This window comes from Eubalaena glacialis, chromosome 10, assembly GCF_028564815.1.
Source record: "Eubalaena glacialis isolate mEubGla1 chromosome 10, mEubGla1.1.hap2.+ XY, whole genome shotgun sequence".
Classification (NCBI taxonomy): domain Eukaryota; kingdom Metazoa; phylum Chordata; class Mammalia; order Artiodactyla; family Balaenidae; genus Eubalaena; species Eubalaena glacialis.
The window spans coordinates 76,859,755-76,882,429 of record NC_083725.1 but is presented as its reverse complement, the minus strand read 5'-3'; the positions used below and the strand labels follow the sequence as shown (position 1 = coordinate 76,882,429).

At 50.0% G+C, this 22,675-nt stretch overlaps 1 protein-coding gene across 2 annotated transcripts in view; it reads left to right on the top strand.

Annotated features, from left to right (window-relative positions):
• GALNT18 (polypeptide N-acetylgalactosaminyltransferase 18) overlaps positions 1-22,675 on the top strand; it is a 346,810-nt gene that overhangs the window by 188,958 nt on the left and 135,177 nt on the right. For both annotated transcript variants that reach the window (XM_061201464.1, XM_061201465.1), the window contains exon 3: positions 3,041-3,207. In XM_061201464.1, coding sequence (XP_061057447.1) covers positions 3,041-3,207 — 167 coding nt within the window. The remainder of the gene's footprint in view (positions 1-3,040; positions 3,208-22,675) is intronic.

Sequence of the window (22,675 nt, the reverse complement as noted above, 5' to 3'; positions counted from 1 at the left end):
TTATGTGACTCACTGTATTGCAATATTTGCCTTATTTCAGTGGTCTGGAACCGAACCCACAATATCTCCAAAGTATGCATGGATAAAATAAATAAACCTGTTAGTTTTGTTCAATTCCAAAAACCTACTATATGCCACACCCTGGCTTAAGGTTGGGAGCTAGCACAGTAGCAAAATAAAGTCCCTGCTCTCAGGGAGGGTCCTTATAGTAGAGGGAGACAGGCAATAAACACACACAAATGTGATGCACTCTCCTAGGTGTTCTGTTCAAAAGGGCTGTTAAGTAACAACCTTGTTCGAAAGAGTCTTTCATGCGAAAATAGTGATCAGCAGAGTTTAGCTTGTAAAACAAATGTAACATTTCCACTCTGCTTGCAGAAAGATCATCAGGAGGCAGATCCTAGACACAGCAGCTGCTCAAGCCATCAGGATGGCCGTGGCTGTTACTGGGAGACATTCAACTTGGTCTCCTTGGAAGGGGGAAATGGAGTGGTTAGGCTGAGAATTAAGGAGGGAAGAGAGGAGGAGAAGGCAGTTAACACCTAACTCTGGAAAAGACTTGAGAACCACCTGAAGCTTCAGATAGTGAGGCTCTGAGAACTCAGAGGAAACCCCTGGAGAAGTGGGGACAGACGTAGGGTCCCAGTCTTCATGCTGGTGGAGTTAGTGGGGCGGACAGTGAACTGACAGTGTACTGATATATTGACCTTATTAGGAGCTGTTCATTACACTTTCATAAAAGAAAAATAAAGGTCATGTGCTAGTAGTGTGACCATATAAAGGATTATTTTTAAACTGCAGTTAGCAAGTAGGTTGTATGTTAATACTTCTGTCAGTCTCCATGCTTAAGGAAAGGCCAGCTGCTGGTCTTGATAACCATAAATAAGCACTAGCCAGAAGCATTATTTGACTGTTAACCAGCAACCTTTTAATTTCTGTTATAACAATACTATTCACAACAACAACAAATTTTTGGAAAGGGTCTGTTGAGCTTATGGAGTCATTCCAGTCTTTCTCCTTCATTTAAGTCCCTCCCTCCACCTCCTCATCTCCTTCTGCCCTTTGCTGCAGTTCCATGAGCTGGTTCCCTTCATCACCTCCTCTCTGGTCACAGCAATGTTCCCTTTGCCCCACTGGGCCTTTGCACAGCTCACTGTGGCGTGCCATGTGAGTTTCTGATCAGACCTGTCCCCTCACAGAGCCCTTCCCTAACCACTCCTTCTAGAACAGCTGCCAGGGCACCACGCTATCCGCTAACACCGCATTACTTTTCATCCCAGCACTTACATGAAGTTGTATCATTTGTTTGCTTCCATGTTTGCCTGCTTCCCCCATCAAAGCATAAGCTCCATGAGGACAGGCACTTTGTCCACGTCCTGCTGTACCCTCAGTGCAGTACCTATCTCATGGAAGAAACTCAATAAACATCTATTCCATTAAATACAACAATGAATGAATTCTACACCAATCTGTTAACCTGGTGGCTTTACTCAAATTCTAAGTATGAAGCAGATTTGGGTAAAGGCTTGATTCTTTCCCTTCCCCCACCTATCTTTGGTAAGAGAAAAGGAGAGCTGGAAATAGAATGGGAGAAGTTTCTGTAAATTTCTGGTAACCATAGAGACAGTGATTTTAGTTTATTAATCTCCTGCTCTTAAGCAGGCTGGGGCCCCACTGTGACTTCTCGAAAATTGCTCAGTGCTGGTTATCCTGCAGCCTTCCTCATTAAGGAAGAGCAGGCCCATCCCTATCCTGCAGCACTTTAATTACTGACGAGCAGAAACCCTGCGCTATTATGCTCATTATTGCATGTTCTCACCTGGCTGCACCTCCCACTTTGGAGCAGTGCAACATGGTCACCAGCCTTGAACCCCTGGAACCATCAGTGGCCTGCTCAAACCTCTCCCTGGGAGCAGGCAGCCTCTTTTCTGAGCCCAGGACCTGGGACAGGGCTACAGTTGCTGCTCTCTCCTTTCATTCAAGTATCCTGAAGATGGGAGCTCAGTGCCTTCTGGAACAGTATTTAGTTTCAGCCAGAGAAGGGCACCAGCAATGATTTCCTACCCATAAAGGCAATGCTTGCAACGGAAGGAATTGACATGCCCTTGGGAACCATGGCACTTCTTATGGTCTGGCCTCTTGATGGGATCTGATTTTAGGGTTGCATGTTCCTCTTCCCATGGAGAATGGCACGCAGACTTTTATGATTTTGCCTCCTGTCCTTTGGATAAGAGACCTCCAAATGGCTTTAGGGTTTCAGTGGAGCTAGGGAGGAAATGGATAGTTAGAGGCAGTCTCTCCCCTGACCACTTCTCCCTGAAGGAAGAACCCTGGTGTAGATGTAAGAAGACCAGAGTTGAGATTCCATCTTGACAGCTGACACATGGCGGGGACCTAGCCTATCCAAGCCTCAGTGTCTGCATCTGTGAAATGAGGTTGGAATTGTCCTTCCCGTCCTCTATTGTGTTGAACCTGTGACTCTGGCTTCAACCTTTTCTGGAGGCTGAATCCCTGAGATAAATGAGAGGTGGGAGAGGCCCCAGGCAGTGTGACTTCTGGAATGAGGCAGAGTGGATTCTGGCAGTAGGAGTCTCTGGAAGGAGACATATTTTTCTCCTGAGGCAGGTCATCTAAGGTCTGGCCTCACTTAGGCACTGGCTGCCATTTTGGAAAAACTAAGACTTTCTTTTGGTTGCATTTCCCATCCTACTGGATTTAGAAATATGGAGTCATTCTTCCAATAAACACTCAGTGACTGCCTGCCGGGTTCCTGGCCCTGCGCTAACGGTACAACTGTTCAGTTGGGGGAGTCACTGACAAATTCAGACTCTGTAGTGGGGCAAACTGGTTTCAGTGGTTGAGGGCCTGTCTGCTGTACACTTAGGGCTTATCTTAAGTATATCAAGAAAAAGACCCTGGGAAGAATCTGGACTCCCGAGTCCTCCAGCAAAGCTGGAGCCAAGACATGGGCGGGCCAGCACCCGGGGTGACCCCAGCCAAGTCAGTGACAGATCTAAGCACCGGCTGCTCTTCTTTCCAGGTGCCGCAACCTCTCATTCCCCAGCAGCCTCCCAGAGGTGAGCATCGTGTTCATCTTTGTCAACGAAGCACTCTCCGTGCTGCTGCGCTCCATCCACTCAGCCATGGAGCGCACACCTCCGCACCTGCTCAAGGAGATCATCCTGGTGGACGACAACAGCAGTAATGGTGAGTGCCCGGCTCCCTGCCCCGTGCGGACATCTGAGCGGAGGGGCCAGCCTCTGTTCGGGGTTCTCATTTTCTTGAGGCTCTCCACGGCTCTCCCTTCTCTGGGATGTTGCCTCAGAGAGGAGAGATTCATGATGGTCATCGCTCTGGAAGGTTCACTCCACAGTTGCACCCGCTCCACACTCCAGAGGGGCCTGGTCCCCAGGCTTTTCCTCACTGGCTGTCAACTCTCTCCCCCAACATCCTAGTGCAGTATGTTAAGATAGATAGCCGTGACCTCCACCCCCTCCACGTACACAGTGAACATTTCCAGTGACTCTTTTCTGTGAAGCATCATTTCATTTTGCTGCATGCCTTGGCTTTTGCCTGGAAGCTTGTCCATTGGTGTTGGTGGTGATGATGGTGGAGGTGTTGATGGTGCTGGTGGTGGTGGCCGTAGTGGTGTTGATGGTGGGGATGGTAGAAGACGTACAATACAACGACAGCAACAGAGCTGTTGAAAGTCTAGTCTCTTTTCTGGACGCCCTGTTCCTCGTTCCATCTGGCCCGAGCAAAGCCCCAGGTGGCCAGCAAGCCCCTGTTGAAGCCCTCACATCACATCTCGCCTTCTCCAGCTACTATCAGCTACCTCTTTCCCTTGGTGCATATTCCATGGCTTCTGATTCCTCCCACATATACCATCCCCATAATATTCTCCAAGCTTAGAGACCGTGTATTGAGACAGTTTAAGAACCAGTGCTCTTGGGCTTCCCTCGTGGCGCAGTGGTTAAGAATCCGCCTGCCAATGCAGGGGACACGGGTTCGAGCCCTGGTCCGGGAAGATCCCACATGCCGCGGAGCAACTAAGCCCGTGTGCCACAACTACAGAGCCTGCGCTCTAGAGCCTGCGAGCCACAGCTACTGAGCCCGCGTGCCTAGAGCCCATGCTCCGCAACAAGAGAAGCCACCGCAATGAGAAGCCTGCACACACCACAATGAAGAGCAGCCCCCGCTCGCCACAACTAGAGAAAGCCTGTGAGCAGCAGCGAAGACCCACCGCAGCCAAAAATAAATAAATAAAATTAATTAATTAATTAAAAAAAAAAGAACCAGTGCTCTTGATAGGACCATTAATATGAATGTGCTATGGATAATGCATGACTTTAAAAAATAGACCGCTGGGTCACAGGATCACAGAGTCACTGGGCTTGTGTTATCTTTAACGTTTTCTCTGATGTCAGGTAGTAAATTTCCCAGTGAATCCGTTGCTGTAATGAGAAGTTCAGGTGAGCAATTTGTGTTTTGTTATCAATTAAAGCTGAAACATATCAGATAACTGAAATATTTTTAATCTTAATAAGCAAATTTTCTTTTTATTTTATTATCATGTAGAAGCGAGTGTAGAAGCGATGCTGTGAAGGGGATTTTAGAGCTTTCTGAAGGGCAGTGCTTATGAATCATTTAACTCTCATTGTTCCATGGACGTGAAGAAGGAAAAGGCACCTAAGGGTGGCAGCAAATAGGCAGTGTAGTTTTAAAGGTGATGGTCTATTGTGAGGGAGACCTCGAGCAGCTACCTACCATCACCTTGCTTGGCTCCAAGGAGTGGAGAAAGCTCCCATTCCCCAGTGGCTAACACCACAACAACGTGACTAGGCTGCCCGTGTACCCTACCTTGCTCTACCCGTGCCGGCTGGCCCCCTCACCTCTTACATTGTAAGGAGGCCAGGGATGGAAGAGCCATCCTTCCAAGGGTGATGGCATATCCCCCAAGCAGTGGGTCTCCATCCCACTGCACCTCCTCACATCACAAAAGAAAGAACGAAGCATCAGGAAGAAGGAAATCTTGAAGCCTTTCATTTCTTCCCCATGGTGAGAACTTTATCATGGCCTGAAGGAGGCCGTTTGTCGTTCATTCATGTGGGAAAGAGGGGGAAAACTGAGACTGATTTTGAGAAATTTAGGTAAGGAAAGTGAGCCAGATATAGAGGATTTCGTATTTGAATTTAAACGGTTTGGACTTTATTTTGTAAATGGCGACAACCATGAAAGTTTTTGGTAAGAGGAGTGATGCAGTCAGGGCTGGGCAATGAAGAGCTTTGGCTGCGGTTTTCATTACTGTTGGGGGAAAGGGGCGTCCTGACAAAGAGAACTGGATGAGATGACAGTTGCAGCAGTACAGGCAAGAAATCAAGGGCTCTGGAGCAGTGGTGGATGTGGGGTTGAGGCCGAGGCATGAGCCTGAGAGATGCCATAAAGGAAGCATCTACTGGGTCTCTTGACTAACAGGCTGTGGTCAGATGGGCCAAAAGAGGGCTGGTGAATGACGATTCAGCCTCAAGCCAGGGTGACTCAGAGGATGGTGGTCATTCCCTGGATGGGGGGCAGGAGGAGCAGTGGGGTGGGTGCAGTGTTCTTCATCAGGCATGGGGAGCTTTCAGACCCAAAGCTCTGGGAGGTATGGCAGCAATGGCACAGCATCTTGACTGTGGTGGTGGTTACACAAGGCTACACATGACAAAATTGCACAGAACTACATGCATATACCCAAATGAGTGCCTACATTACTGGAGAGACCTGGAGAAGCTTTTCCATTGTGGCAATGTCAGTGTCGTCGTTTTGATATCGTACTACGGTTGTGTAAGATGCTAATGTTGGGAGAGGCTGGATGAAGGGTGCATGGGACCTCCTTGTGTATTTCTGTGTACTTTCCTGTGAATCTGTAATGACTTCAAAATATAAAGCTAAAACAAACAAAAGCCTTTCCCAGAAGATTCTAACGCAGTAGGTTTGAGGTGGAATCTGGCCGTCTCTCCTTTTAAGAGCATTCTTGATGATTCTGTTGCACAGCTCTGGTTGAGAACCTCTGGTTTAATGAATAGTACGCAGCATCGCTTTTGCACACGTTGAGTTCCAGTGCATGGTGTGAAGGGAAAGAACTTTGAAGTCTGAAGTCATGGGTTCTGGGATCCTCTCACTGTGGATGAGTGACCAGGGAGACATCCCTCAACCCTCAGAGTCTTAGTTTCTTCCTCTGTAAAGGGGGATGGTAATCCTTCCTAGCTTGCCTCACCTGCCTGACACGGTCAAGTGTGTGACTGTGAGTTGAGTGCTGTCAGCATTACCCCTCCCCGGCCCCAGCTCCAGTCCCGGGAGCCTGCCTCACAGCTGGCCAACTGCACAGCCGGAGCTTGAGAGGTAAACATGGGGATGTGGATTTGGAGTCTTGTACACAGAGCAGCCGAAGCCATTGGCTGGGAGGAGAGGGTAGCAAAGAGAAGAGGGGAGAACAAAAAAAAAAAAAGAAGAAGCCTGAGAGGATACTGAGGTAAGGTGTTTAGGAGTTAGGAGGAAGAAGGTTAGCTGGTGAGAGACAGAGAGGGAAGAGCCAGGAGAATCTGGAGGGCGACACAGTCTCCTCGGACAAAGAGAATTTCAGGAACGAGTCATCTGCTTGAATGAGCCCACAGACAGGTGGAAGGACATGCAGTCTGGGAAGAAGCCATTAGATTTGGAAAGTGCAGATCACAGAAACCTTGGTGGGCAGGGTTGGGGATGGGGCCGCAGAAGCCAGATGAAGATGAAGAGCGGCTGGCTGGGAGGTAGATGTTTCCATCAGGGATTTTGACTGTGAAGGAGAATCGGGAGCTAAGGCAGGAGCAGGAGCGAGGTTTTCTACCAATTAACCAGAGTCTCCAGTCATGACCCAGGATGACACACCACTCACACCCATACACACGCACGTGCAATTGAAACAAAGCTTTTAAGAAACAATAGTTAGGGCTTCCCTTTTGGCGCAGTGCTTAAGAATCCGCCTGCCAATGCAGGGGACAAGGGTTCAAGCCCTGGTCTGGGAAGTTCCCACATGCCGCGGAGCAATGAAGCCCGTGCGCCACAACTACTGAGCCTGCGCTCTAGAACCCAAAAGCCACAACTACTGAGTCCTCGTGCCCCAACTACTGAAGCCCGCGCGCCTAGAGCCTGTGCTCCGCAACAAGAGAAGCCACCGCAATGAGAAGCCCACGCACCGCAACGAAGAGTAGCCCCCACTCACCGCAACTGGAGAAAGCACGCACGCAGCAAGGAAGACCCAACGCAGCCAAAAATAAATAAATAAAATAAATTAAAAAAAAAAAAAAGAAACAATAGTTATTCTTATAATGTGCAGAGCGCTCTGGTATGTTCTATTATAGATTGGTCTCTGTTATTCGGTTCTATTTTGTTCTGTTGTATTGTGCTGTGTTGTGTTGTAGTTCTCTGTTTTTTGAAAGGCTGTTCTCAAGACTCGGACTGCACATTGAATCGCTTGGACAGCTTTTAAGAAAGCGAGGAGGGTCGTGCCTTAGCTCTGGTCATTTAATTGGTCTGGGGAGGGGGTGCCTGAGTTCTCTGAGTCCATGGTGGGGACAGGGCTTCTGAGGAGGGAGGAGAGGATGGGACCCAGGGCACAGAAACCAGGGAAGAAAGGGCCGGTCTTTCTCCCACTGGGGAGGAGCGGATGGGGGAGTAGGGAGGTGGCTGGAGGCAAAGGGGGGTTGGCCCCTGTGTGGATGGGCTGGGGAGGCGGCCAGGAACGGGGATCCCCGAGACCAGCCTGTACTGAGCTCTCAAGAGGGGTGGCAGGGACACTGAGACTGCAGCTCTTGGAGGAAGTGAGCCATCTCTAGCCTTAGCCGAGGGCTGCCTGAGGGCCCAGCCTGGCCGGGAAGGTGGCTCCGGCCGTGTCCTTGACAGGCTCCCTCTGGGGCATCAGCCCGCTCAGCACAGGACTTTCATTCATTTCACGTCAGGCCAACTCAGCTCGGCTAACAAACATTCCTAGGGTGCCCAGCCTGGGCCAAGGGTGTGGAGGGAGTGACGGCTCAGATCCAGCCCCTGCCATCAGGGAGTCATGCGAAAAAATGTAAAATGGGATGAAACTATTATAATAGGACTCGGTTTCCGGCCTCAGTTCTGCCACCTCCTGGCCATGGGTCTTTCACTTTGGTTTTCTTTCGTGCCCTGTGGGGACATCAGGCCTTGCCATGCCCTGTCTGCCCCACGGTCTCTGAAGATAACACGAGGTAATGGTGGTGAATGTGCCGTACGCAGCAAGGTTGGAAGGGTGCCCTAAGGGTGAGTTAAAATGAGAGAAATAAAAACAATAACAACAACAATAGTAATAATAGCTGCCGTGCAGCCCCTAAAGGCAGCCCTGGCTTTTCTTGCCTCCCTAAAACGGTGCGCTCTGGTGGGAAGAGCACAGAATTGGCATTAGGCCATCTATTCAGTTCCAGCTCTTTCTAGCTCCTTGCCAGCTGTGTGTTCTTAACCTCTGTGAACCCTATTTTCCTTATCTGTAGAATTGGGATGTATAATTCTTACCTCTGGGATTGTTTGGAGGCTTGAATGAGATAACACATGATGGAAGGGACGCTGGTGTTTAAAACTCTAAATGAAGCCTGAGAACAGAGCTTTTCAGGCTGTCTTCCAGGCGGCTGTCACAGTTTCTGTGTGTGCTGGTGCCTCGTGTTCCCCAAATCCCCCCGACTGCAGGCACCTTTGCTTAGGGGTCAGGCCTGTGTTTTCACAAACACAAAAAAGGGGCAGTTAATCACTGCTTTCTTCATCCAAGCTGCTCGAGACCTTTATCTCCGTCTCAGAAGCCAAGGACTGAAGGCTCTGCAGATGGTCCTTGTGTAGGACTCTGAGTCTCGGTCCTTTGCCTCCTTAGCAATTTCCTAAACAAGCTCCACTCTTTCAGGGGCTGGCGCCTGTGTAGGATGCTGTCACTCTGCTGAAGTGGTCTCAAACTCTCATGTTTGATCTTGATTAAAAATAAGGAGAGTCATACCAGGTACATTCTTGCCTCAGGACATTTGCACTTGCTTCCCCCACCTCTTGGAATGCTCTTACCCTCTGATATCTGTTCCTTTGCCTCTTCAGGCCTTTGTTCAAATGTTGCAAATGGCACCTTGTTAAAATGGCAGCCCTGACCCCGTCACTCCTCATCCCTTCCATGCTTCTTTTCCTCAACAGTATCTGTCGCCTTCTGATATACTGTACTCACTTGGTTACTCTCCCTTATTTATTTGTACATTTTCCCTCTACCAGTATGTAAGTTCCATGAAGACAGGGACATTTGTTTTGTTCATTGCTGTATCTCCAGCACCTAGAATAGTGCCTGGTTCTTGTAGTTGTTCAATAAATATTGAGTCAATGAAAGAATTCATGTTGATTCTGAAGGTCTGGGACAAGGCTTGGAATCAGCACTTTAATAAGCTTCCCAGAGCATTCTGATGCAACGGGACAATCTCTGGGAATCACGGTTCTAATTGTTGTCTCCCATTGTCCAGTGTGCTGCAGCTGAGGATCCCGGGACAGCAGGCACTTAAGCGCCCTCAGGGCTGGCCTCGGCAGCAGGCACTGCTGGGTGGAGTGTTTCTTCCTGGGGCAGGGCCCTTGGGACCTCTCTGCTGTATCCCGGGGAGATGGCGTGAAAGGGGAAGGAATGCAGAGCAGAAGGGGAGCTTCTCTTAGGGTTACCCCAACGTGGCCTGAACTCAGGTCCTATGCGTGAAGTCAGATGACCAACCTGAGCCTCTTTCCTTCTATGTTACCCAGCCTCTGCAGGCATTCCTGACAATGGCAGACAGGCTGCCTGCCCTGCCACTCCGAGACAAAGTCTCCCCTCCCTGGCTCCTCTTCCTTGTTATCTCAAGGCAATGGTGGGACCACGGCTCAGAGCCTCCTGGTTTTAATTACCTTGCTTTTTGGTGAATCCCAATGGGCCAGTGTCTTTAGCTGGGACTGAGTGATTCAACCTTTATGGACCTCCAGAGGGAGGGAAGCACCAGGATTTGCAGCTCATAGAGTCATCTCTGCCTTTGATTCTTGGCATTCATTTACTTATTCATTCATTCATTCATTCCCTCAACGGGTTTTTAATGGCCACATACTTTGTGCCACATACTTTAGCTCACAGCTAAACACTTGCCTCACCCACTCCACCCATATTGTGAATACTCTCATATGACTCAGGTATTCCAGTACCTGGCCCAGAGCAGGTGCTCAATGAACATGAGCCCTTTCAGGCTCCCTCACTAGCTGTCCCAGAGTCACCCCATCCCACAATCCAGCCACCCCCACTTCCTTTGCTGTATTCAGTTTCTCTGTTTCCTTTCTTAACTCATGTCCTCTTTTGATAACCTTAAAAAAATCATGCACTCTTCTTTCACGCTACTTGAAATTTCAAAAATGAACCTGAATTTGGTGACTAAAAGCACATCAAAGCAATGGTGATATCAAATATTCTTTTAAGCATCTCATTCCCTGGAGATTTTGATCAGCGCTTGGTTGGCAGTAACTTGCCCAGCCTGCACCAGCCTGTTGCTTGTCCTCTTCTGTTGCCTTCCAACAAGAGAATGGCCAGTTCCCAGCGCCTCGCACGCTTCAAGCTGGGATTGAACCATCTCTCTCCTGGGCAGTGGATATCCTTCCCCCAGGGATCCAGCCTTCTCACTGGCCACGTTTGCTCAAAGCCTTCCATGTCTTTTGGCAGGAGGAGGCTTAGAAGTAAGCAGGCCTTGAGAGACAGGCCAAACGGAGCTATCCCTCTGCCACCACGGTGTCAGGAGGCAGACAGACTGCCAGTCAAGCCCCAGGTGGCTCTCCGGTGGGGGACTGAGCACCCACATCGGGCAGAGACTTGCCAAGGCCCCGCGGTCTGTGAGCGACAGAGCCAGGGTGGGACCTCAGGTCTCCTGACTCCCGCCAAGGCTTGCCCCTCTCCACTCCATGCTGTGCCCCTGCTTGGTCCAGTGGCCAGTCTTCCTATTGTCTGCACCGTATGTCCATGTGGTAGCCTGCAGCCAGGCCCCTCAGGTTTGCTTGTGGTGACTCTGGGACATTTGCCCTGCTTAGCTGTCTTCTGGGAATGACACTCGTCCCACACCTCCAGCCCCTTTGCCCAGCTCCAAGCTTCAGGGTCCGCTCAGGACCAGAAAAAGTCTTGAGTCACTCTGCACTACTCCCCCCGCTGGCTGGATCACATATGTGCCAGAGATTATTCTAAGTACTTTATATAAATTAATCAGCTCTCTGTGGCAACGGTAAGAACCATGATTAATGTCATCTTATGTAACAAGGAAACAGGCACAGAGGAGAAAGGAACTTGTCCAAACACAGAGGTGGGATTTGAACCTAGGCTGTCTGGCTTCAGAGCCTACACACTTGACTATTAAACAAGGCTGCCTCTGGTGCACCGTGGGTCTCTGACTCCAAAAGATTTACTTGAATTTTGTCCTCATTCTTTTACCTCTGTGCACTCAACAGAGAGAGATGTTGGGCAGCAGGGCCAGAGAAGGAAGGGGCAAAGAAGGCACTGAAGAGAAAAATGTGGCTGTCTCCTCAGCTGGAGCTCTGCCCGGGGCTTGGTAAGAAGGAGGGACGCATTGCACAGAGGCTTCTAGGCTCGGAGTTGAGTGGAAATCGTACAATTGGCAACCATGCTTTAGGTCACCTTGTGAGAGGGGGACAGCTTCCTATTTCCTTTGAAATAGGGGGAAGTTGATATGCTTGTGTGTGTGCACACGTGTGTGCATGTGAACACGTGGGTGAGTGGATATATGAACCTGTGAGTGTGCACTTATGCGTGTGAGCATGTGTAAGCCCTGTGAACAAGCATGTATGCACCTGGTGTCTTAGTCCATTCAGGCTGCTGTAACAAAATACCATTGACTAGATAGCTTAAACAATAGAGGTTTACTTCTCACGTTCAGGAGGCTGGGAAGTCCAAGAACAAGGTGCTAGCAAATTTGGTGTCCAATGAGAGACTGCTTCCTGGCTCGTAGATAGCTTCCTTCTCTCTGTGTCCTCACATGGCCTTTCCTCAGTGCCTGGGTGTGGAGAGAGAGTGAGCTCCAGTGTCTCCTCCTCTTTTTACAAAGGCACTAATCCCATCATGGGGGCTCCACCCCCATGACCTCATCTAAACCTAGTTACCTTCCAAAGGCCCCACCTTCAAATACCATCACCTTGGGGATTAGGACTTGAATGTATGAATTTGGGGGCACACACATTCAGTCCATAACACTGGGCTTGTGTGTGCTTGTGTGAGCCGTGGTGTGCAAGTCCCCACTAACTGTGGTTCAGCCCCTTCCACCACTACCTGGAGCACCTTCACAATCCTGCTGAATGACAAGTAACCACACAACTGTGAATCGTTATTTTTAATTGTTGGTAAGAAAATCACAGTGTAGTGACGAAATAGAATCCGAGCTCCCGGCTTGCTTGCCACCAACTGCCAGGTCCCCCTCCACTCCTTGCAAAGCCCCCATCATCCCTTGGCCCAGAGCCTGCCTAATCATTGTTTAATGTTTCAAAGATGCTGTCCTACACAGGAGATACTCATTCCAGGCTGTAAAATACCAACAGCTTTGCATGCAGCTGGAATAATTGCAAAAATAAGAAAAGCAGAGAAAAAGAATGGTCTGACAGTATTGTGCTTTATGGAGCTTAAAGAATCCCATATAGCTAATCTAATTACCACTAAGACTCAGGCAGCTTAAAGGTGTTTATACAGCCAGGCACGTGGGCTGTCAGCCTGCTCAGCAGAAGGCTTCTTATCACCACCACCCACCCCTGTGCCTTTGACCAGTGTGACTTCTGGGGCCCACCCACATGCCCGGGAGAGGGTACCCAGCAACCTCGAGACAGAGGCAACCGGTCCTGAACTCTGCAGGAGTCCTGGAGGCTCTCACTTTTGCTCCGTACTGCCTGGGGCTGCCTCTCACTGACAGATTCATTGTTCATCACCACCCTGAGAGGTACTCTTGCCGTGGCCACACATTCGTGTCCTCGCATGTTGTCCGGCAGCACTCTCCCGAGGACCTGCCTTGCGTGACTCGAGCTCCTGGCTGCTCTGGGCAGCAACTGCCCACCTCTCCCTGCCCACTCAAGCCCTGACCCTAGGGCTGAGCCTGCTTTGCCCAGTGACTGTGGGGGGAGAAGGGAATCAGATGAGTATCTCTGACAGATGCCATCATGTCAGTTTCTGAACAAACCCCACATGGTTCTGCAGGTTACGCCCTTCACCAGGGTCCCCAGCTGAAGAGGCAGCCGTTCCCTGCTGGGATGGAGCCTTGTTCTGACACTCTTAGGCCCCTGGCTCCGCATCTAGTCCTGGCTGACCCTCTTCCTTGAGAGGCTGGCCCCTGCTCCCTGTACTACCAGGCTGGCGTCCTGCTCCCCTGGTTTGATCCACCTGCCTTCCTGCATCTGGGGGCTGGGACCTCCCACTGATAGGCCCCTCCCCGTGAAAAGAGCATCCTTAGTCAGTGATGCCTAGGTGTGCCCGGCCCCTGGGGACACTGCCTCTTTGTGGGCCTGCCCCAGTGCACAGTCAGTTTCTCCAGCTCTAACCTGTGTGATGCCAGTCTCCTCTCTGTCCTCACCAGCCATCTGTTGAGGTCCTGGCACGTCCCACAACCGAGCCTGCCTGAGTCTGGCAATGGTGTGGGTGGTTCATCACCCTTTTGTGTTCCTTTACCAATAAAGGAAACTGACTTCGGGAACCAGGAACTCCTCAACATACTTCCCTGCCAACGGAGAACAACCCCAGGAGGGCAAAGGGCCTGCCTTCTCTGGAGCTCATGAGCCCCCTGAAAGCAGTCTGCAGCAAGGGAGCTTTGGACCATTTTGCTTTACAGACCAGCCAAGGTGACCAGTATTTGGTTAACAAAGCCAGCAGGAACCAAATACCAAAAGGCCCTCTTCCTCTGGTCAGCTGTGGGACCATCTGTCGATGGGGAAATTCCTGGAGCTGGAGCGTTAAGCAGTGTGGGAGGAACCAGGAGAGGTGTCTCCTGCCCTCGGGTCAGGGGCCTTGCTGCCAGCAGCTGGGGGTCAAGCTGCCCGTGGAAAAGACTGGGGACATACTGGCCCAGCCCCAGTGCACCCAGCAGGAGAGGTCTCCTTGTCCACCCTTGGCCCTCAGCCTATCTTGCTCAGCAGCTTGAAAAGACAAACTGGTCCTGACGATGGAAGCAGAGCTGGAGCAGCTTGAAAACACAAACTGGTCCTGACGACGGAAGCAGAGCTGACTCCCGGGAAGTGCTGTAAGCTGACATCCCCCTCTGCTTCCCCAATACTGAAAAGTGCTCAAAACCCAACAAATCATATAATTCCTACTGATATCAAATCTTTGGAGTATGGGATGCCTTCTGGTGGGACTGATTTCCTGAAAGGCTACCCCAAACCACGCAGCGACCCAGGTGTCCTCCAGCAGCTCCAGGGCCTGCGTGCTCAGCAAGAAGAGGGGCGTGTGCACAAGAGTTGGCAGCTGCGGCCACTCCAGCTGCCTGCTGCCCAGATCTGTCCTGCAAATTAGCCTCCAGAGCTCATGGGAGACTAACACCCCCCTGGTTGGATGTTGCGGTGGGAGGTTGTGCTGGAGATAACGTTGGTGGTGGTGGGGGGGAAGCCAGTATAATTGACTGGGGCCTGAGAGTTCAACAGCAGGTGTGGACTCACTGCAGTGGGGGGAGGGGCGGGGTTGTTTGTTTTTAATTGCCAGAGCCCTAATCTACTCTCAGGGGCTATAAATTGGGCAACCACCCCATTTTTCTGTTTTTTTAGAGACTGCCTTGCTTGTTTGCTCCGGCCCACAGGGACTTATGTCTCTTCTGCTCCTAAAGTCATTCACATGCATTCATTCAACAAACTAAGCACCAGGTTCTAAGCTTGGCCCAGGGGAGGCAGTGGTGAACCAGATGTGGTTCCTGCCTCAGATAAGATTTAGACCGAGGGCTTCCCTGGTGGCGCAGTGGTTGAGAATCTGCCTGCTAATGCAGGGGACACGGGTTCGAGCCCTGGTCTGGGAAGATCCCACACGCCACGGAGCAACTAGGCCCGTGAGCCACAACTACTGAGCCTGCGCGTCTGGAGCCTGTGCTCTGCAACAAGAGAGGCCGTGATAGTGAGAGGCCCGTGCACCGTGATGAAGAGTGGCCCCCGCTTGCCACAACTAGAGAAAGCCCTCGCACAGAAACGAAGACCCAACACAGCCAAAAATAAATAAATAAATTAATTAATTAAAAAAAAAAAAAAAAAAGATTTAGACCAAGGACAACGGCAGGCAGTGGACAGACTCTATGGCTCTCCTTTGGCACAGATGCAAAAATGAGATGCCTCAATTCTAGTTGTTTTTAAAAGCCTGTATCTCAGGAGTGCAAGATGTAAGTAGAATTTTAGGGAAAGAGGCTCTTGAACAGAAAGAAACCAGGGGGATGTCACATCAGTGAGCAAGAAAGCTATGTCGAGCAGCCACTAATGGAAGGCTGGTTTTACTAGGCAGCCCAAGGTTGCCTCTCGACCCCGCCTGTACTGCTGGAGTGGGGGCTTGATTTTCATCTAACCAAGGAGGGCATCGCCTGGGTACCAGGATATGTGGCTCCGTTGGTTTGTTCCTCCCTGGCCCCTGTACTGCAACTTCCAGTTGCTTCCCCTGGCTTAGGTGCGTCTCCTCTGAGCACCTGACCTACTATTGTGGGTGGGTGCCCTGATTCACTTGGCAGGTCCCTCACACCTAGATGAGCTTCCCTTATGGGGCAGTGGGCAGCTTGAAGCAGGCTGTAATGTAAATGTAGCCCTAAAATGTAGTCCAAGCTCCTCATTTTCCTGGAGGGAAAACTGAGATCCAAAGAGGTTAAATGAGTTTCCCAACGTCACACATCTGATTAATGGCAGAGCCAGAGAGCGACCCTGCTCCAGTGCTTTGCTAACCATACTCACTCGTTCATTCAACAAATGTTCACAGAGTGTGAGACATCACACTCAGCATCAACGATCCAAGGACGGAGAAACAGTTTCTACTCCCAGAGAGCTCGCAGCCTAGCGCAGGTGATAAACTATAGACAAATAGCCATTACACGCAATGTAAAAAGATAAGTGCCACCAGCCACAGTGCTGGGGAAACCCAGGGAGAGGTCTTAGTCATTCTGGGAGGGCTTCCTGGAAGAGCTGGCTTTTGAGCTGGGCCTTGGGGGTTGAATGGGATTGGGATATGGATATGAGGGTGGAGAAAAGAAGCTGCCTCCGTTTTTGTGTCTTTCTAATTGGATTTTAGGGAAGGTGTCAGCATGATCATGTATTGGGCACCTGTTGCGTTCCAGGCACTGTGCTAGGCATTTGTACGCACTGTCTTGTTTAATTTTTCCAGTATTTCTCCCCATTTTATAGATGAGGAAACTGAGACTCAGCAGTTATTTAGCCCTGAATAGAGGCTTCTTCTTTGATTCCTTCTTCTCTCTTTCCCACAAGGCTTCACCCAGTGACTTGTGCCCCACCAGGACTCTGATGACTCATCAGTGACTCTGATGACTGAATGAAAATGGAGACAGAGAGATGGGGGTAGAGAGTTTGTAAAGCCATAGGGAAGGCAGCATCCCCCTTCCTTAGACAACATGGGGCTAAGCACAGAGCTATTTAGGATTTCTATCATCAGAATAAATTTCTTCCCCCTGCATATATACACCCCACCCCCAGGCTGGTAGATTCTTAGCCTAGGCAAATACTAACAAGAGCTACCATTTGTTTCTAAGCATCTTTGATGTGTTGCTTTGCTTAACCCTAAGAACAACTGTATGAGGTAGGTATTATTATTATCATGTTCATTTCACAGATGAGAGCACTGAGGCTTGGAAAAGCTACAGGTTACACAGCTGAGAAAGGCAGAACCAATATTTGAACCCAAGTTGGATCTGGCTGTAGAGCCTGAACACTTAACCTTGTCACTATATTCAGGGGTCTAAACTCAGTTACCTACCAGGGCTAGACAGATAACGCGAATGGCGGAGGTGAGTCAATGAGGACTGGTGGGGACTGCGGTGAACAAGAGAATGAGCCCAAGTTCATCCCAGAGGGGCAGCCAATGCTGGCTCCAGCCTATTCCCAGCCTGCAAGACCTGCTGACCTTTTTCAAGTTGGAAATCACACTTTTATGTTTGGTGGGCTGAATAAGCCACATGGGCAGGCCAGATATGGTCATGGTCTGCCTGTCTGCAGCCTCTATCAGGTTGACTCCCAGTGTGCAAAACAGAAGCTTCTCTGGAGATGCTGTTTATCTCAGACATCCTTGGTGGAAACTTCTCCATCTCACACTCTCTCCCTCTTGTGCTTGCTGGTTCCCACATCTCAGAAAGCCGCCAGTCCAGACAGGCTTTGTGCAGCTTCCCTTCACTCAGGGCACAAGTTGAGACATTCACAATGCACAGGCCACACGGTTTAGTTTCATTGATTCAGGGAGGCCCCTTTTGGACTGATGGATCCTTTTGGAAAAGCACATAGTCGTGCAATCAAAGTGTAGATTTTGTTCCTAGGTTGTGGACTCGGATGCCATTCTTGGTGACATCCTTGCATCTTGAGATCTTGGAAGCAACTTGTATCAGGTACCCTGGGCCAGGCCAGTAGTGAGAGAGGGGAGTGACCAGCACCTGGGAAGCTGACCAGGCTGCAGAGGAGACAGACAGTGTGACAGGCACTTGGAGAGTGTGTCAGTCTGATCAGGCTCGTCTCAGCAGGACTCTCTCAGGGGCAGGAAGTGGGGGAGGGAACTGGGGAGGGAGGTAGAAGCTCAGGCCTTCCCATGGGCCAACTTGGGTGTCGATAGCTGTGATTTGGATGTGCCATGGCTCACGAGCACTCACCGGCTTGCCTAATTCTCTTCCGCTGCATCACCTCCATTTCTTTCACTGCCTGTGACCTGCACCCCTGAGGGACTGTTTTGGAGCGTGTTTGTGGTCCTGTGCTTGATGCTCTTGTGGTTGCCATCTGGGAGTGAATAACCACGGCATTTCAAAGCTGAATAAGACCCAGGAAAAAAACCTACACCTCATGTTTCTCTCATCTGGGGAAAGAAGTGTGAATCGGAACTTTACAAACCCAAATCTTTAAACTCTTCCTGACCCAGTGAATTTGAAGAGCGACAGAAATGAATTAGAAATTAGATCAGGGGTCAGCATTTCCATGGGTACTGAACCAAATGGAGATTAAAAAGAGTATGTCCAGCAGGGTTAATGGTGAAGGCAAGCTTCCTGCCTGGGCAGAGTGTCCTGACCTGGGTCTCAGAGGGGATTGATTGAAGGATCCTGTGGATGGGATCAGGAGGTCCAGAGAGAGTTCTCTACCCAGACAGTGGGAAGGAGTTAACTTGTCACCAACTGACGCTCACAGATGCGACAGAAAATACCAGCATCGCAGGGTGGATTTAATGCCAGGCCGCCCAGTGGAGCCATTGCATCCCACATCTGCCCTAAGGTGCTTAGATGCCGAAGAAAGGAACACTGTCCCCGCTTTGAAAGAGGTTTCTGGCTAAGTCCTGTGGACCGAGTATGTCTGCAAGCTTGTCTGTGTTGCCAAATTTCATTTGGCTTAAACATGAGAACTAATGCAGAGAATCAAAGAAAACAAGATTTTTTGCTGAGTGTTCCTGACCCGGGCTGCTCAGGCATGAGGCTGAGGCATTGCCTGAAGTGATTGCATTTTCTCTGAAAAGAACATTCACGGCTGTTATTTAATCTTTGTGGAGTGAGTTCCCATGATCTTAGGGGCCCAGTTGCTGTCCTCTGTACCTGCACGCTCCACGTTCCTACATACGATCCATCAGGCCAGCAGTGGGTGAGGTTGCGGCTCCCTGAATTCCTGAATTCTGCAGGGCAGGAAAAATCAATCCCACCCTCCCACTTCCCAGTTATTGGGCTCCTATATTATGCCAGGTACACCCATGGGGGAGGGAGGGAGGGAAGGAGGGAGGGAAAAGGGGGCGGGGAGAGAAGAGAGAGAGGTGGGGTTGTTGGGTAGATGAATTGATGAATGGGTGGTGGGTGGATGCAGAGGTGGGTGAGTGGAAGGTGAATGGATAGATGGATGGATGGATGGATAGAATTAATCTTTTCCATTTTATGGCATAGGTATTTTATGCCCATTTTAGAGATGAAGGAATTGAGGGTCAGAGGACATAGTGAATCACCAAAGTTCTCACTGCAAGATGGTGGCAGGACTGGGGCTTGAGCCCACATTTCTCAGCTCCAAGTTCCATGTGTCCCTCTTCTCTTTTCCCGTGTTGCCCACTAGGCTTTTTTTTTTTTTCTTTTAACTGCCTGCCTTGTACCTAGAGATGGACCCACATGAGCTTGGACCAACTGCTTATACAAACAGGTGGCCAGAAGGAGATACATTTTTTTTTTTATTCAGCGAATATTATTGATCAGTGTGTAGGCAGAGTTCCAATATGGAGCCCCAAGACTCCTGGCCCCTGGTGTGCACTCACTTCTTCTAGTTTTTCTATCAAACACTCATCTGGGTACTGCTGTGAAGGAATTTTGCTGATGTAATTAAGGTCCCCAAGCAGTTGGGTGGGCCTGACCTAATTATGTGAGCTCTTTAAAAGCAGAGTTCCCTGTGGCTGGTTGCAGAAAGGAGAGTCACAGAGATGCCCTCTGGAGGCCTGAAAGGAAACGAACATCTGTGCTGTGCACTGCCTGTGGGGGCCATGTGGGAGGGAACTGCAGGTGGCTTCTCATTGCTGAGAGTGGCCCTGGCTGGCAGCTAGCAGGACAGGGACTTCAGTCCTACAACTACAGGGAAATGAATTGTGACAACAGCCAGTAAGGCTGGAGGAAAACCCTGAGGCCCAGATGAGCGCTACAGTGCTGGCCAGCACCTTGATTTCAAACCAGTGAAACCCTGAGCAGAGAATCCAGCCACACCATACATGAACTTATGACCCACAGAAACTGTGAGATCATAAATTAGTGTTGTTTTAAGCTGCTATTTTGTGGTATTTCATTATGTAGCAACAGAAGACTAACACAGTCACCTACAATGTGCCGGCCAGTGTGCTAACCGCAGGGAATGTGAGACTGGCTTGATTTCTGCCCTCATGGAGCTCACAGTCTGCGGTGGGAGATAGACAAGAAACAAAGCAAATGATTACAGAGCATATAAATGCCATGAAGTATGTAAACAGGATGTTATGAAGTAAATCAATGTAGGAGGGGGACATGTTTCAGGTTAGATGATGAGAGATGGCCCCTCTGAGCTGAGCATAAAAGGATGAGAAGGAGTCAGCCACATGAAGAGCCATGGAAAGTGTTCCAGGCAGAGGGACCAGCACATGCAAAGACCCTGAGGTGGGAGAGAGCCTGACATGTTCTCAGAGTCAGAAGGAGGCAGATGTGGCCGGAGGGTGCTAAGGAACGGGGAGGATGGCTTGAGATGGTGTTGAAGAATTAGTCAGGGGCCTGATCACATAAGACCTTGTAGACTATTGCCCTCAGTGCAGTGGGCAACACTGGTGAGTTTTAAATGGGGGAGAGGTATGATCTGACTGATATTTTTGGAAGATCTCTCTGGCTAGTCTGTGGTGAAGTGTTTGGATATAGGTACGAATGGAAGCAGGGAAATCATTTGGGAGGCTATGACAATACTTCAGACCAGAAATAATGATGATTTGGACTACGGTGACTGGAGAGAGTGAGGAGAGGATGGATTTGAGATATATTGGGCTGGCCAAAATGTTTGTTTGGGTTTTTCCATAAGATCTTATGGAAAAACCCAAACAAACATTTTGGCCAGCCCAATATTTGGATTTGCTGGTGATTGGATGTAGGGAGTGAAGGAGAGGAGAGGACCAAAGATGAAGTCCAGGTTTCTGGCTTGAGTGATGGGGTGAATGATGGTGCCACTTACTGAGATGGGAGGGCAGGAGAGGGGAGAAGAACAGGTTTGGGGAGGAAGACCAAGGGTTAAGGTTTGGCTATGCTGAATGTGAGATGCCTTTGAGACATTTGAGGGAAGATCTTAGGTAGTCATTTGGACGGAGAGGCACTGCTGAGCAGGGCCAATATCCAGGCTCCAGGAAGCCAGGACCAACTGACCTGGCCTGGTGGCAGAGCCGGCTCCATGCTCACTTCCTTGAAGAGTGGCAGAATACCCAGGTCTACACAGCAAGGCTTCAAAGACCCAGGGCTCAGGCCGCTGGAGCAGTCTTCCTTCCTGGACCCCCCTGCTCCCATGCCAAGCCCTGGGTGCAGCCACACACCCAGAGTGGGACATTCTGGGAAGGGGTGGCTCTGGTGTGAAGCTGACATTTCACAAGTTACTTCAGTTGTTCTGGGCTAGTAGTAAGGCGCATTAAGCACCAAATTATGTAAACCTAAAACTGCAGTCTAATGTTGTTAAGAGGCCTGAGGGAGCCCGGGAAGAGTGAACAAGGGATTGTCTGTAAGATGATCAAATCCCTGATTAAAATCACCTCCCAGGATCAATGGCCTCTAGAGAAAGTGGGGAATGCCTCTGAATCCTAATGGGGCATCTGCAACTGTTGGAGGATGTTTGGCTGGGCTGCTGCTTCCTTCTTCAGGGCTGCTCGGTGCAGGAGGGGCTGGTGTGGAAAGGGGTCCCACAGGGATCTGACCACTGGGCTCAGGGATGTAGCAGCAACCTACAGAGGGCCTAAGTCACGTGTGGCAGGTTTGGCCCCAACTTCTCCAGCTTTGCCTTGGAGGGGCTGTTCCCCCAGGATCAGACCCGGAGACATGGGTTCAATATGAAGTAGTTTATTGAGGAAGTTCAAGATATACCAGTAGGGTGAGGAGTTAAGAAAGGGAAGGGAAGCTACTAACAAGAATATGTTATCAAGTCAAGCACCACTGTGGGCGGGTGGAGCTTAAACCTCCAGGGAAACTGCAGGAAACTGTGTAAAGCACATGCCTGAGAGTGATCAGCCCTGAGAGGTGAGGGAGCTGGGGTATTTATAAGCCAGCTCCCTTTAGTCGTTGGCTCAGGGCTACTCTCAGGGGCTGTTAGTTTATAGCTCTTCAGCCCTCTGTGTGCTGGGGCAGAGCAGTCTTCTGCGGCTTTGAGTAAATCCCTGGGGTAAACATTCTGGCACTTAGATGTGAGGGTCAGAGGAGCACTTGAAAAGGATGAGTCTCTAAGGATATGGGTGGGGCATCCACAGCATCTGCCACAAGGGCCATGATGCATTTGTTTTGATACTTTTAAAAACTGCAGTTCTAAAAGCTTGTGATATTGATTCTGTCCCAATCCTAACTCACCAAGCTGCAAGGCATGCTGGGACCTCTGCAGCAGGTTGAAGCCATCGCCCAGGACAAGCAAGACCAGGGTTAGACCATCTCCTGCCCTCCCACAGTGCCTCGAGACCTGGTCTCCCTTTCATTTTGTGTCTCTGTCTAGCAGGTCCACCTGATGCACAGAGCACCTGCAGGAAGCTGTGACTTGGGGTTATAGAGACTAACTCGGGCTGGGGTAGGGATCTGAGATCCCCACCTTCAGCAGTTTTGAAGCACAGTCCCAGCCAGGTCTGGGAGAACAAGGATCGGGTGCAGTTTCTGGGAAAAACTTTGGCAAGTTCTAGTAGGGGTCAGGCCCTAGCCAAGAAGGGTCAGGTCAGTTCCAAGAGTACAAACCAGAAAACTGAGGTAGAACC